This window comes from Prionailurus viverrinus, chromosome A1 (genome assembly GCF_022837055.1).
Source record: "Prionailurus viverrinus isolate Anna chromosome A1, UM_Priviv_1.0, whole genome shotgun sequence".
Classification (NCBI taxonomy): domain Eukaryota; kingdom Metazoa; phylum Chordata; class Mammalia; order Carnivora; family Felidae; genus Prionailurus; species Prionailurus viverrinus.
In genome coordinates this window covers 153,790,694-153,807,453 of record NC_062561.1, presented here as the reverse complement: position 1 = coordinate 153,807,453, position 16,760 = coordinate 153,790,694, and the positions used below count along the sequence as shown (strand labels likewise).

The 16,760-nt window shown below is 35.6% G+C and overlaps 1 protein-coding gene across 1 annotated transcript in view; it reads right to left on the bottom strand.

Moving 5' to 3' along the window:
• ADGRV1 (adhesion G protein-coupled receptor V1) overlaps nt 1-16,760 on the bottom strand; it is a 563,604-nt gene that overhangs the window by 418,942 nt on the left and 127,902 nt on the right. The window contains exons 35-42 of the mRNA XM_047878513.1: nt 15,610-15,740; nt 14,018-14,117; nt 13,188-13,367; nt 9,230-9,393; nt 5,337-5,430; nt 3,102-3,180; nt 2,861-2,999; nt 1,930-2,071 (exon numbers count right to left, since the gene is read on the bottom strand). Of these exons, the coding sequence (XP_047734469.1) occupies nt 1,930-2,071; nt 2,861-2,999; nt 3,102-3,180; nt 5,337-5,430; nt 9,230-9,393; nt 13,188-13,367; nt 14,018-14,117; nt 15,610-15,740 (1,029 nt within the window). The remainder of the gene's footprint in view (nt 1-1,929; nt 2,072-2,860; nt 3,000-3,101; nt 3,181-5,336; nt 5,431-9,229; nt 9,394-13,187; nt 13,368-14,017; nt 14,118-15,609; nt 15,741-16,760) is intronic.

Here is a 16,760-nt window from a genome sequence, read left to right as displayed (position 1 = left end):
ACAGGCAAATAGAACAGAATTAGAGGCCAGGAAAAACAGATGAAAGAGAGAGAGAGAGAGAGAGAGAGAGGTTAAAATCCAAAGAAATTCCTGCTGAGGATGTGAAGAAATAAAAATTTTATATATAACTTTGGAGTAGGGGTAATAAAGAAGGCAGCTGTTGTCCTTTCCACTCAATACCCAATGTACTCAACAGATGATCTTAATTACTCATATATACAAAGATTTATACATAAGAATATTTATTGATATTTTATGGAATTTTTGAAATGGTCTAAAGGCTGATTAATGGGGCATAGTTTAAGAAATCACCCACTATCAAAGCACTGAGGACTGTTTTTAGATTTAAAAACAGAAAATTACAGGTACAAAGTAAACCTGACAGAGACCAATAAGATAGTCCTTCCTCCTACTCATGGTCGTGGGCATATAACCTACATTAATTCCAAACAGAATTGTATTAGGCCTTTTTTAGGAATGCTTAAGTTTGAGTGCTCTTCTTTCCTATTATGTGGAATGTAAAAGGAAGATGTGGATAATCATCTTGTGACAAGTAACATTAGCCTTGTGTGGAAGCCAATATTCCAAAAGGCAAGAAGAGGCAGAGAACAAGGTCTTTGGTGGCATGTTAAGTCCTGTTACCACTGCATCTAAAACTGTGTATGCGTCTGGACCCTCAGATTAAATGAGCCAATAAATTACCTTTAAGTCCATTTGAATTGGGTTTTCTATTGTTTACATAAAAGATTCTTAATCAACACATCATTTCCATTCCTACAACCCTTTACATACAACCCACTATGTTGTATGTACAAAAAAATATATATTTTAAGAGTGCCTGGGTGGCTCAGTTGGTCAGCGTTCCATTCTTGATTTTGGCTCAGGTCATGATCTCACAGTTTATGGGATCGAGCCCGCATCAGGCTCTATGCTGGCAATGCGGAGCCTGCTTGGGATTTTCTCTTCTCTCTCTCTCTCTCTGCCCCTCCCTTGCTCATGCTCTCTCTCTCTCTCTCTCTCTCTCTCAAAATAAACATTTTTTAAAGTATATTTTCAACATACTCTTTGAATTTGAAACAATGGGTGTAGACTCAAGAAAGGTTCTAAATACACAGAAATATCAACATGTTTTATTAGTATGGCAATAAAAGTAAAACCCAGTTCTTGAATTACTCAAGATTCTTTCATGTTTTTTATTACAAATCAAAATTTTTTTCACATATAGACCAATAATTTAGGAATATAAAGGTTAATTAAATTAAGGGAATCCCAAAGAACTCTCAGCCACTAGCTAAAACAAGAGGTTGAAGAGTCAGTCAACTCTTGGTCTTCTAAATGCACCTGACATATCACCACAGAAACTAAATTAAGTGACTTTTAAAGAGACCTTCTAATCCTACAAGCTCTATATTTCCATGAAGTTTTCTCCTCTCTTTTTTACCCTCTCTAAGCAGTCAGTATCATATCTAACAAGCAGGAAATTAGTATGACATTTCATAACAATGTCAAACTGCTCCAAAGAATTGTGGCTCCCATAATGTCTTAGGTATCAGTATACTTCAACTTTATGTGAAAATACTGTAGCAATAAAACGATACTAAACAACTTGCCATTCCCTCTATTGGTAAACAGAAAATCAGAGAATAATTTAAATTCTAAATGAAAGACATTTCGTTATTTAATTTGTAGCGACAGAAATGACTTAATATAATTGTTACTACCAACCTACTTTTTTGTTTTACAAACACACAAACACACACAACTACACAAGGCTGGAAGGACTATTATACTGACATAGGGATTCCAAAATGTTGAATTTAAAATGCTTTTTATAGAAAACTATCAAGACTTTAATCCCTGTACAACTGCCTCCATGTTAGGAAAACATCATGAGTGAAAGTGAACTGTATATAAGAAATTGTTAATCACCTATTGTTTTTTCCCCCAGCTCTAGTCCAGGAGAAGGATTTGTTAAAACCAGCTGAAATGTTTCATCTCCTTCTGGAATGTCATCATCAAGAATCACGATGTCAATATTTTTATACCTTTCTCCATCAACAAAATGAAGAATCTGGACAAGAAAGTGAAAGTAGGTGGTATTATATATAAATATATGATTGATTTTTCACAGAATATTTGGCAAAAATACAATATGGCTGGCAATGTGAAATAAACTTTTTAATAAAAATAAGGATTTTCCCTTATTTTTTATTGACCTTTTTTATTTAAATTGACAACATGAAGTTTAAAAAGTAAAATGTGTGGAGAAAGAGAAGAAAGTAAACATTTGACTAAGGAATAAAAGGCACCAAGAGACAAATTAAAAAGCATTTTAAAACACTAATTGTGTTTCAGTAAATTAAAACAAAGAAATAAAAGACTTAAAATTTTCAGCATGCCTGGCTGGGTCAGTTAGTAGAGTATACAACTGTCAATCTCAGGGTTGTGAGTTTGAGCCCCATGTTGGGTGTAGAGATTACTAAAAAAAAAAAATAAAAACTTAAAAACTAAAAACCTTAAACTTTCAAGAATCATAAGAAACACTCCAGAAAATATGTTTCTAATGATATAAATATAGTGATATAAATTCTTTGACACAATAACCTGTGTTCTCCATTATCATATATTGCAATAAGACAGTGAATAAAATAATATCAAATATTAAAACAAAATAATAAATGAATAAAATACATAGAGAATAATGTTTAGAACTAAAAATTTACAAATTTTACTAAAACAGTGAAGGGAGCTATTCCATAACGTAGAAGTCTTCTACCCTAATTTAATATGCAAAACATAATAGTTAATTACTTTCAGATTAATACAAGACCTAAGTCACTATAATTCACAAGGAATTCACCGATGGGGTGAAGATGTAATCCAGCCCCAGCTGTGCTTCCAAATTCTGGGCATATACAAACAAGGAAACATGGCCAAGAGTCCTTTTGCTTCGCTGAGCTACCAATGTTAAACTTCCTTTGGTTTCATTTACTGCAAACCTAAAATAAACATAATACATTAATCTTTTCCTTGTAAGATTTTATTCAGTATATAAAAAATCTGAAACTTAGAAAAGGACTCTTACACAGCTTTGGTCTTACCTGCTATGTTGCCATTCGATTACACCTCGTGCACCATCATTGGCATCGATAATAATTTGTGCAGTCAAGCCCTCTGAATCTGAAAACAACAAAGAAATATATTTTTAAATAGAAATGATTAAAAAAGAATGATTTGACACAGAATTTAAAGACCATCCTTTGAGATCATATAATTTCTAATATAGAGATATCATAGGCATTACTCAAAAATGTTTAAGAAAATAAAATATAAATGCTTATAATATTTGAATAAGAAAACTTTTTCCTAACAAGAACACCAACTTACTGAAATCTAATGAACTGAGAACAATAATGAACTGAGAACATAACTGAGGTTATGGTTTTATTTCTATTATTTTAATCCATTTCAAGAGGAAAGGAAAATAGGGACCACTGGACGAAGTAGAAAGAGCAAGAAAAGAGAAAGGAATGGGAAGAGAAAGGCGATAAGAACTGCAGAGAAAAGTGCAGGTTTAAGGAGAAGCAGGGAGAGACAGGGATACAAGGTGAGACAAAAGGGAAAGATGGGTGAAGGTTAGGTGGCACACAGACTAAAACTGAAGTAAAGCTCTTTTATCCCTTTTTATCTTACACTCTGTCTACCAAGTTCAGTATATTCCCAGTATTCATTATTCAGTCTTGAAATATTAACCTTGTCCCTGTTTAGTTTTTTAATATTTTGTCCTTTCCCCTTTAAAATTTGAAGGCTCTACCTTACTCTTATGATACTTCTAACAGTGGCCTAGGTGGGGAAGGGATACGGAGGGCGCAATTCTCTCTGAGCGAAGAGAACATTGTCAAGAAAAGAATATAAAATCAAAATTTGTGTCCATCAGACTAGAGGCTTCACAGCATAAGCCCAGCTCCACCATCTCCTCACTGTGTGACTCTGGGCATGTTACTTAGCCTCTCCTAGCCTCCACTCCCTCATCTGTAAAATGCTCAAGTGTAAGGAATGATGGTACTGACATATAAAGCACTTGAAACAGGGGCATTGGAAAGCACTCAACAGAAGTCACACTATTTAAGTTACCTCTAATATGAGTATAAAGAAATACGAAGTATTTTGTTAGTTTTCTTAGCATGAACAGTAATTATCTTATAATAAATACTGGATATAAACAGCTTAGTCACTGGAGTCATAAATTCCTTTTGTAAAAGAACCAAACCTTTTCACATACAGTAAAACCTTGGATTGCAAATAACTTGTTCTGTGAGTTTTCTGCAAGATGAGCAAACATTTCTAATAAATTTTAACTTGATAAACAGGCAATGAATTGCAATATGAGTAGTATATGACGCCGAATGTCACATGATCACAAATGAACCAATGGTTCTTGAAATTTGCTTTGATATTTGAGTGCTTTGGATTACAAGCATGTTTCTGGAACAAATAACACTCGCAAACCAAGGTTCTTACGGTAATATGTTATAAACTCATTATTCTCTTCTGTTATTTTCAAAGTTGTCATACTGAGTCTCACAAGTGAATGAGGAAAACTTATTCCTTAGGTTACTCCTCTCAGCCATGCTTCTCTTCCTTGAACCCAGGCTAATTTCCTGCCATCCAGCCCATCTTCTAACCAAGGGAGGGGGAACAGGCTACCACAGGGCTCACAGCCCACACTTCCCAGGCCATGATACCTACAAGCTTCAGACAAAATTCTCAATACTAAATGCCCAAACTGCACACTAAAGATTGTGTTTTAAAATAAGAATACACCTTGTTATAGTAATCTACGTAAATCTATACTAAGGTTCAAGTTTTACCTTTCAGTCTGTAATGAATAAAGTGAATCTTTTCTAAAGCATGAAAAGAAAGAGGTAAAAGGTCAAAAAAGAAGCAGAGAACACAATAAACAAACAAAAGTACTGCTTACCCTAAAGAAAAATAAAATCATCTGACAGTTTGGAGATCTAATAAAAATAGCAAATTAAATTTTAACAGGAAAAATGCCTAAGAACTAATTCTATTTTTAAGATTACAGATTTCATCATAAATAGTTGTAAAATTTAGAAAGCATCACACAATAAATAATTCTTGAATGTGTTTATGACGTCCAATGTACAAAAATGCAACAGATGACAATCTCTAAATTAAAATAAACCTAAAAGCTCACTATATTTTCTTTCATAGCTGAGATTAACAAGTATTATAAGCGATTACTTCTGATTTAAAAATGAATAACTTTACTTCATTTGCAGTGAATAAACGGAAACAAACAAAAATCATACCTAGTCTTGGAGGAAATGAAGTTAAAGGAGCCATGATAAGGTCAACATAAGTTAAATTCACAAGGAAATATTCTTCTAGCTCTGGTATGTCATCCTGCAAAAATTATATCCATTAAATTCCCTACAGTTACGCTCTCAAAGTCATGACCTCTCACAAGCAGTTTTTAAAATTATCTGGTAAATATATACACTTAAGTAGTATACAGCAAGTATAAAAATGCAAAGCCAGAATAGAAAAGATTTAAAATTTTAAATAAACATTCTTGACTATGATGTTTTTTTCAGATTTGACACCAAAAGCAAAAGCATAAATAACCAAGTGGGACTACAACAAACTAAAAAGCTTCTGCACAGCAAAGGAAACCATCCACAAAATGAAAAGACAACCAATGGAATGGGAGAAAGTATCTGCAAATCACATATATGATAAAGAGTTAACATCCAAAATACATAAAGAACTGCTACAACTCAGCAGCCCCCCTCCAAAAAAACCCCACAAATAATCTGATTTAAAAATGTACAACAGATCTAGTTATTTTTCCAAGAAAGATGTGGCCAACACATACAGGAAAAGGTGCTCAATATCACTGATCATCATGGAAATGCAAATCAAAACCAGAATGAGACATTACCTTACATTTCTTAGAATGACTATTATCAAAAAGACAAGCGATAAATATTGGTGAGGATGTGGAGAATAGGGAGCCCTTGTGTACTGTTGGTGGGAATGTAAATTTGTACAGCCACTATGCGACACAATATGGAGGTTCCTCAAAGAATTAAAAATAGAACTACCATATAATCCAGCAATCCCACACCAGCGTATATACCCAAAGGTAGTAAAAACAGGGTATCGAAGAGATACCTGAACTCCCATGTCCGCGGAATTGTTCACAGTAGCCAAGATACAGAAACTTAAGTGTCCATCAATGAGTGAATGGATGGGGAAGATGTGGTGTGTATATATACATGATAGAATATTATTCAGATACAAGGGAGACAGAAATCCTGCCATTTGCAACAACATGGATGGACCTAGAGGGCATTTTGCTAAGTGAAATAAACCAGACAGTGAAAAACAAATACTGCATGGTATCACTTATATGTGGAATCTGAAAAAAAAAAGAAAGAAAGAAAGAAAGAAAGAAAGAAAGAAAGAAAGAAAGAAAGTTAAACTCACAGAAATAGACAGTAGCAAACTGGTGGCCAGGGCCAGGGGCTGGGGGGATGGAAGAAATAAGGAGAAGTTGGTAAAAGAGTACAAACTCAGCTCTAAGATAAATAAGGTCCAAGGGTCTCATGTAAAACACAGTGACTATATAGGTAATAACACTGTTATCATATAATTGAAATTTTAAAAATTCTCAGACACAAAAAAAGATAAACAGGTCAGGTGATAAATATGTCCATTAAATAGATAGGAGGAATCTCTTTCACAATGTATACATGTATCAGATCACCACAGGGGCACCTGGGTGGCCCAGTCAGTTAAGCGTCTGACTTGGGCTCAGGTCATTATCTCACAGTTTGTGAGTTTGAACCCCCGTCAGGCTCTGCACTGATGCTGCGGAAAGCTGCGTGAGATTTTCTCTCTCTCTGCCCCTTCCCCTGCTCATGTTCTCTCTCTCAAAGTAAATGAACTTTTTTTTTTAAAAATCACAATATACATTTTAAATATCTTACAATTTTATATATATTTTAGATTCTGCATAAGTGATACCATGCAGTATTTAATATTTCAATAAAGCTGAAATCTAAAAAAAAATAATAAAAGTATAAACTTACACCTATTGTATGATAAGTTATTAGGTTCAACACACAAAACTGCTAATATATTTTTTCCTAAACTGATATGTCAACCAATAACACAAATATACAAAACTGATAAATTTAAATATAATGGAAGAAAAGAAGGTTTTAAATTATCTTACTATCCAATGATTGGAATGTGGAATACAATACCATGAAAAAAAAAAATACAGGCTTCACAGTCAAGGAGACCTAACACCAAATTCTGTAATTTTAAGTGAGTTACTTAAAGCCTCAGCTTCCACCATGGGGGAAACAATTGGGGACTGTAATAATGATGAAAAATAATGAGTATGGAGTTCCTGGCCTACAGAGAGTCTTTAAAAGTGATAGCTATTTGTGATGGTTAATTTTTTAATGTTTATTGATTTTTGAGAGGGAGAGAGAGAGAGAAAGGGCATAAACAGAGGGAAGAGAAGAGAAAAAGGGGTAGACACAGAATTCGAAGCAGGCTCCAGGCTCTCAGCTGTCAGCACAGAGCCCGATGCGGGCTCGAACTCACAAACTGTGAGATCATGACCTGAGATGATGTCAGAGGCTTAACTGACTAAGCCATCCAGGCACCCCTGTGATGGTTAATTTTAATACACTATTACTTTTAATCACTAGTGCCCATAACAGCATTGAAAATAAGGCAGGTATCCAAAACTTAATGACTAGCAAAACCCCTGTCAATCATGACAAGACAGTCAACAATATTTACATAAAAACCCAATGTCTGTGTGTGTGTGTATGTGTGTGTGTGTGTGCATAGTGTCAGTACATACATTTTGTATTATTCATTTTATTTAATGGAGATGTATTTCATTGTGAAAAAATAGGAAACGGTCTCTAAACTATCTTCTATAATATACAGACCAATGGGAGTTATAGAATCAGTTATGTAAAAGGGACAGTCCCTCACTCATCCCAGCAGCAACTCTCATGCAGCTCCCTGCACTCTCATGCAGCAACTCCCCTATCACTGCTCACCCTGTCCCCCAAGCCTGGCTTATTTCTGTGTACAGGCCTGTAGTCTCTTAACCTCATGCCACTCAGGGAATAGAAAGGGCTACAAAGACCTAAGGAGGAAAAAAAAGGTAAACTGGAAACTCCATGTTCATAAAACTAGACTCTGCAAGGAAAAGAAGGGTTGGCTACATATTTTCTGTTTTAAAAATTATCATATCTAAGGAATAATCCATTTATTTATATTTACTTATTGTATTAATAGGTTACATATTTGAAAGAAGACTTGGCTTAATGTTTTGTTTTGTTTTTACCAAATCGTGTTACATGTCACATGCTGAGTATTACCTTTTATCTTAAGGCTCTAGAGATCTCATACTACTGTATTAGGTCACTATGCAATGGTAATCAACAAAGTGTAAGAGTTACTAACTTCAGATGATGAATGGTTTACACTATTTAGAATTTACTAAAAGTAAAAAGCTTCTGAGCAAATAAAACCTTTTCAAAAACAGAAGCCCCAAAATACAGACTAGTTGAAAATTATTTTTCTAAAGCAGTATTTATGGTCTTCCCTCCAACACACATACATACCATCTCCTACCTTCTCCATACATACTACTTTCATAAACCTTTCGGAAATGTATTCAGGTAGCTGAAGCACTGGGTCCCAAAACAGCATGAGGTTTTACAAGATGAAAAATCATTTAAAATGTAATTTCAGTCACCAGTGATAACTTTAAGTTTGACCGTAATCACATTTTATGCCATCAGCCTCCAGTGAGTTTCTCACTATCTCTAATTTAACCAGTCCTAACAACTAAAATGCTGACCTACATGGATTTGCTGGTCCAACGAATCCTTTGGAGTAATCAAAATGCTTCCCTGGAATCTCGTAAGACAATGCCTATCTTAAAGGGGACTGCCCTAAGGAAGTTCTCTTTATCAGGAGATGTTTCTATAACAAAATACACAACAACAGACCAGCCTACTTTGACAAGAACAGAAACCCCAGTGTGGTTGTAAAAAAATCACAAAAGGAAATAAGCTGATTTAAAGGCACTAGAATATTCCATCAATTTCTACTTTCTTTGTGGTTATTTGGATTTAATATAACAATAGCAAAATAGTTTTACCTCAAGTATAGTAATGTTGATGGCTGCTGCTGTTTCCCCTTCTTCTAAAATCAGAAAGCCAACTACTGAGACAAAGTCAACATCTGGCTCAGCAAGGTTTCCTTCTGTTTGGTTCTTTAGACTCAACATTCCAGGAACCGTGGTATATGTGACATTAATGGCTCCTAATTGAATTGGATGAGAAGAGATTTTATAATTATTTAAACTTTTAAAATGATATCTTAGTGTTAACTTTTTGACTTTCCTAAAAGCACCTGCAGTACCTTGTATTCTTGGCCCCAATTCCTTACCTTTTCCTATAACCTTGGCCTTGTAATACCTCAGTGATATCCCATTGTGGGTAAGGTATACTGAGCTGCCTTCAGACTTTGAGTTTGGCTGTGACTTGTTTTGGCTGTTAATACAAGGTAAAAGTGATTATGTGCTAGTTCTGAGCTTAGACCTCAAGGAGACTGGCAAGCTTTTGTTTACTTTCTTGGGCCTCTAATGATCCCAGGAGAAGAATGAGAGACATCTGGAGTAGGGCCATCCAGACCAAACCCAATCTATGGTAGTGGACCCAGAACAAGCCTATTACTACACACTGCTGAGATTTTATGATTGTTACACAGCATTTCTGTGATGATAGATAATTACTTTAATCTTTCAAAAATAAGGAAGTTAGGAGCATCTGGTTGGCTGAGTCAGAAAAGCATGTGACTCTATAAAGAACTTATCAAACTCAACACCCAAAAAACAAATAATCCAGTGAAGAAATGGGCAAAAGACAAGAATGGGACACTTCTCTGGATGTAAAGAAGACATCCAGATGGCCAACCGATACATGAAAAAAATGCTCAATATCACTCATCATGAGGGAAATACAAATGGAAACCATGGAAAAACATTCTGTGCTCATGGACTGGAAGAATAAATATTGTTAAAATGTCAATACTACCCAAAGCAATCTACACATTCAATGCAATCCCAATCAAAATTGCACCAGCATTCTTCTCGAAGCTAGAACAAGCAACACTAAAATTCATATGGAACCACAAAAGACCCCGAATAGCCAAAGTCACATTGAAGAAGAAAACCAAAGCGGGAGGCATCACAATCCCAGACTTTAGCCTCTACTACAAAGCTGTAATCATCAAAACAGCATGGTATTGGCACAAAAATGGACACATAGACCAATAGAATAGGATAGAGATGCAAGAATTGGACCCACAAATGTATGGTCAACTAATCTTGGACAAAGCAGGAAAGAATATCCAATGAAAAAAAAGTCTCTTTAACAAATGGTGCTGGGAGAACTGGACAGCAACATGCAGAAGAATGAAACTAGACCACTTTCTTACACCATTCATAAAAATAAACTCAAAATGGATGAAGGACCTGAATGTGAGACAGGAAACTATCAAAACCCTAGAGGAGAAAGCAGGAAAAAACTCTCTGACCTCAGCCACAGCAATTTCTTACTTGACACATCTCCAAAGGCAAGGGAATTAAATGCAAAAATGAACTACTGGGACCTCATCAAGATGAAAATGTTCTGCACTGTAAAGGAAACAATCAACAAAACTAAAAGGCAACCAACAGAATGGGAATATATTTGCAAATGACATATCGAATCAAGGGTTAATATCCCAAATCTAGAATCCAGTGAAGAAATGGGCAGAAGACATGAACAGAAGACACTTATCCAATGAAGACATCCAGATGGCCAACAGACACATGAAAAGATGCTCAATGTCACTCCTCATCAGGGAAATACAAATCAAAACCACAGTGAGATACCACCGCACACCGGTCAGAGTGGCCAAAAGGAACAAATCAGGAAACTATAGATGCTGGAGAGGATGTGGAGAAACGGGAACCCTCTTGCACTGTTGGTGGGAATGCAAGCTGGTACAGCCGCTCTGGAAAACAGTGTGGAGGTTCCTCAAAAAAACTAAAAATAGATCTACCCTATGATCCAGCAATAGCACTCCTAGGAATTTACCCAAGGGATACAGGAGAACTGATGCATAGGGGCACTTGTACCCCAATGTTTATAGCAGCACTCTCAACAATAGCCAAATGATGGAAAGAGCCTAAATGTCCATAAACTGATGAATGGATAAAGAAATTGTGGTTTATATACACAATGGAATACTACGTGGCAATGAGAAAGAATGAAATATGGCCTTTTGTAGCAATGTGGATGGAACTAGACAGTGTGATGCTAAGTGAAATAAGCCATACAGAGAAAGACAGATACCATATGGTTTCACTCTTACGTGGATCCTAAGAAACTTAACAGAAACCCATGGGGGAAGGGAAGGAAAAAAAAAAAAAAAGAGGTTAGAGTGGGAGAGAGCCAAAACATAAGAGACTGTTAAAAACTGAGAACAAACTGAGGGTTGATGAGGGGTGGGAGGGAGGGGAGGGTGGGTGATGGGTATTGAGGAGGGCACCTTTTAGGATGAGCACTGGGTGTTGTATGGAAACCAATTTGACAATAAATTTCATGTATTAAAAAAAAAAGAATATGTGGTTTATATATACAATGGAATACTACTTGGCAATGAGAAAGAATGAAATCTGGCCATTTGTAGAAACATGGATAGAACTGGAGAGTGTTATGCTAAGTGAAAAAAGTCAGGCAGAGAAAGATAAATACCGTATGTTTTCACTCCTTGTGGATCCTGAGAAACTCAACAGAAGACCAGGGGGGAGGTGGGGGGGAAGTCACAGAGAGAGAAGGAGGCAAACCATAAGAGACTCTTAAATACTGAGAATAAACTGAGGGTTGATGGCGGGGGTGGTTAGGGGAAAGTGAGTGATGGGCATTGAGGAGGGCACCTATTGGAATGAGCACTGGGTGTTGTACGGAAACCAATTTGACAGTAAATTTCATTTTAAAAATAAATAAAATTTTAAAAAATAAAAATTAAAAAAAAAATGGAAACCATAATGAGATACCACCTCACACCTGTCAGAATGGCTAACATTAACAACATGGCAACAACACATGTTGGCAAGAATGTGGAGAAAGAGGATCTCTTTTGCATTGCTGGTGGGAATGCACACTGGTATAGCCACTCTGGAAAATAGTATGGAGGTTCCTCAAAAAATTAAAAATAGACCTACCCTACAACCCAGCAAATAGCACTACTAGATATTTATCCACAAGATACAGGTGTGCTGTTTTGAAGGGGCACATGCACCCCAATGTTTATAGCAGCGCTATCAACAACAGCCAAAGTATGAAAAGAGCTCAAATGTCCATCGATGGATAAATGGATAAGGAAGATGTGGTGTGTATATACACACACACACACACACACACACACACACACAATGGACTATTACTCGGCAGTCAAAAAGAATGAAATATTGACATTTGCAATTACGTGGCTGGAACTGTAGTGTATTATGCTAAGCGAAATTAGTCAAAGACAAATATCATATGATGTCATTCACATGAGGAATTTAAGATATAAAACAGATGAACATAAGGGAAGGGAAGCAAAAATAATACAAAAACAGGGAAGGGGGACAAAACATTAGAGACTCTTAACAGAGTCTCTAATGGAGAACAAACAGAGGGCTGCTGGAGGGGTTGTGGGAGGGGGAATGAGCTAAATGGGTAAGAGGCATTAAGGAATCTACTCCTGAAATCATTGTGGCACTATATGCTAACCAACTTGGAGTAAATTTTAAAAATAATTAATTAATTAATTAAAAAAAAAAAAAGCATGTGACTTGAGCTCAGGGCTGTGGGTTTGAGCCCCACGGTGGGTGTGGAGATTACTAAAGAAATAAATAAATAAACTTCAAACATAAAAAAGTTATAAAGTCTTGTTCTGAATTAACAAATAGTAAATTGTCTCTCCTGTCTCTGATTTATTTTAGCAATGGCTTTCATGCACACACGTAGAATACTGAAAGAGCACCTGCCTGGAAACCCCATTCACTCTACAGTAACACAAACCTAGAGATCCAAATTCTCTGTTGATGAAAAGCTGAACTGTCATGTTAGCCTCCTGTAGCAAAACAAATCTTGATGAAAGAGCAAAATTTAAAACTCCATGCGGTTCATCACTGGCTTCTACAGTCAGGACAGCTGCATATCCTTGAGCATCCAGCAGAGCAATTCCTGCTGGTGGAACCCCTAAAAACATCAGGGATCACAAGAAATCTAACAGTGATTTGGCATTAACTTCTAAATACTTAAATTATAACCCCACCCTCTGAAACATATTGAAGCGCCCAAAGTGTTCTATTTCATTCAACCCTGTAACAGAAATCTTCACGTTGACAAACAGAACCTACATTTTAGTTTTCTTTTCCTAGAAAGTAAATCATAAAATATTTTCACTTGACATACTATCATCATTTGCTGTAATAATCATCCGAATTACAGAAATTGAGTAGAAATTAAAGGAAGTACCCAGATAATATACTCAACATGATTAGATTGGAGCTATCTATATAACTGGCCCAAATCCAAATTGGTCTCCTAATATAAATTAATTACAGAAAAATTATTCTTTGGAAATGTATTTTATTCCAGAAGAAAATATTTAGCAAAACTTCTAGAGGTATTTCCTGAATCCACAAAGAGAAGAATTCCCATTTTGAGCTGACTGTTTTAGATCTAACATTTTTATGAGACCGACAATATTTAAAGAAATACTTTCAAAAAATAAAGTAATATTTCTTAATTAGTATGCATCTAGTTGTTAAATATAGACATAGCAAGTATTATTTTCTAAAAAGAACAATCTGCTAGAAAAAATTTTAAATTGAATTTTGAATTACCTTGTGTCCTGACATCGTAGAGAAGGACTTGGTATACTTCTTTCTCTTCAGGAATGTTGTCATCAAACAAATGCACAAATATCGTTTTATTCAATGACCCCTATGACAAACAGAAAGAAGTTCATCCTTCCATTGCCACTGAACACAAAATATCTCTTGCTTTTATTGGCTTTATAAATTATGCATCTAAATAAATTTTCATTTAAACAAGCAGCCTGTGGATTAAAAAATAAATAAAAACCATTGACTCATGGGGAAACCAGGCTGAAAGTAAACAGCAGCTAATTACAGAGGATCCTGAATGCTGAGCTACTGAATGTAGATCTTATCAAATATGCAATGTAGCTCTACTAAAAATGTACGACAAAGCAATACGTTGGGGAGATTTCTATGGCAGTGGTGAACAGGAAAAAGGGGAACGATGAAAAAGGCCGTGTTGCAGGAAAAGTAGGTACGAGAAGGTCAATGTAGTACTCGAGGCAGAAAGTTATGGAACGTGGCTTAATATCAAGGAAGTGGAAATGAGGAAGAAAAAGAATGAAACGCACTATCACACAAGAATTCATACTGAGTACAGAAAAGAGGTGAAGATGGGAGAGTTATAATTAAATGGTGCTGATTTTCTATCCAAGAAATGCTCTTATAAAGTTATTTCCCACCAATCACCTTCTTTCAATCTATCAGAAAGAGCTTCTAAATGGAACCTCAAAAATTCAGTGTGAACAAGACATAAAAAGATACTTAAGAGCTAAATTTGTTACTATCTTGCATTTAAAGTTCCAAGACAGTGAGGAGTAACAGAAAAGGACAAGCACTATCCATCCTGTTCAGAATGACATGGTGGACACCGGAAGTGGGAGGGCAGGAGAGCAGCAAGAGAGCTTGGCTCAAATACAAAGTTGATATATACGATTTCCTTCAAGTAAGTCTGCCAAAGACACAGGAAAAACAAACTCACTTTCTAAAATATATTTATTTATTTATTTTGAGAGAGAGAGAGAGAGAGAGAGAGAGAGAGAGCGAGCACGCGCATGTGCAGTGGAGGGGCAGAGAGAGAGAATCCCAAGCAGCGGTCAGCGTAGAGCCCAATGCAGGGCTCAATCTCATGAATCGTGAGATGAACTGAGCCAAAATCAGGAGACGGAGCCTTAACTGACAGCCATCAAGGCACCCTGCCCCGGCACTTTTTAAGTCTTAGATATTCTTCGAGTAATGTTCTTCCTCTAGGTTTCAAAGAGAACTCTCACATCAATCTCTGTTAATCCTTGTTTTACATAATAAGAGTTTTCCCATTTTCTTCAAAATATAGTAAAGCCTTGGATTGTGAGTAACTTGTTTTGCAAGTGTTCCACAAGTAAACATTTCTAATAAATTTTAACTTGATAAACGAGCAATGTCTTGCAAAACGAATAGTACAGGACGCTGAATGTCACATGATCATAAGTGAGCCAATGGTTCTTGAAATTCACTTTGATATATGAGTGCTTTGGATTATAAGCATGTTTCCAGGACGAATTATGCTCACAAACCAAGGTTTTACTTACATTGTTTTCCCTACATAGCTGTGTTAAATCTTTTCTTTGTAGTAGTACCTCAGGAAAGAAGAGTTGTCCGGTAGAGTTACCAAAATTGAGTTCTAGATTTTCCCCAATAATTTTCCAGTTAACAGAAACATTTCCTCGACCAGGGGGTGTTCTTACCACATGGAATTGCAAAATTTCTCCTGCAAATGAAATGTAAAGATTGATAAATGTTTACCAGAAAATAAATAGCACTTGAACCCAACAAAACCCCAATTCCAAACATGCAACTATTACAGCACCTTTTCTATGAACATTAAAAGGCTGTCCTGTTTTGAATTATCCAGAAGCTTTATACATGCTTATTGTTTATTAACATAGGGATCCCACTTTTAAATACTTTCATTTAGTAGAACTTCAGGAAGTTCAATATGTAGAAGTTACCAAAAGCACATGCTAAAATGGGAAACACAAACTTTCATACACTCCAAAACATGCACCAGAACATAAATGTTCTGTAAATTAAAGGGGAAAAAAGTCCTATGGTCAAAACTAGTAATAACACAAGTAAATTCTTCCTTTACTTCTCAAAAGGACACAAATTCCTTACACTGATATGCAATGTGATTTTACACAATGCATGCATAAAAATGCTTGCAAATACCTGAAAATCACATTTCTTCAAATTGTAACTTACATATACCATCAATGATTTTGTTTTATAAAAAGAAATACAAAGGAAAGGTGTCAAATTTGTACATCAGCCTCTGTAACTTCACCAAAGTTACGGTCTTCCTTCCTGGATGATTGAGGTATTTTAGATACTTTGCATTCTTGGCTTTTATCCTTACATAATACTTTGTAAAATTGAAGAAAATCATGACAATCATTTCTTTTCAACTACTCAAAGAGGAAAGTAAGTTCCTAGGAAGTATTGCTGATGGCCACATTGCTTGTTGAGAACATATGCTCAATTCAAAAGTCACAGATGATGATGAACACAAAGTTAATGAACTATATCACTAAAAAAATAATTTTTAATGAAAAGATAAATGGAATGGTGTTCCAAAGACTTTAAAAGAACACGAGTTATTTAAAGTTGTGGCATAGACTTATAGTTGAAATCCATGCATATTCACTGCAAGTATCACTTTTACTTAGTTATCCAATAAGCAAACACTTCTAACACTCTTTAAACAAGGAGAGGAGAAATAAGACAAAAT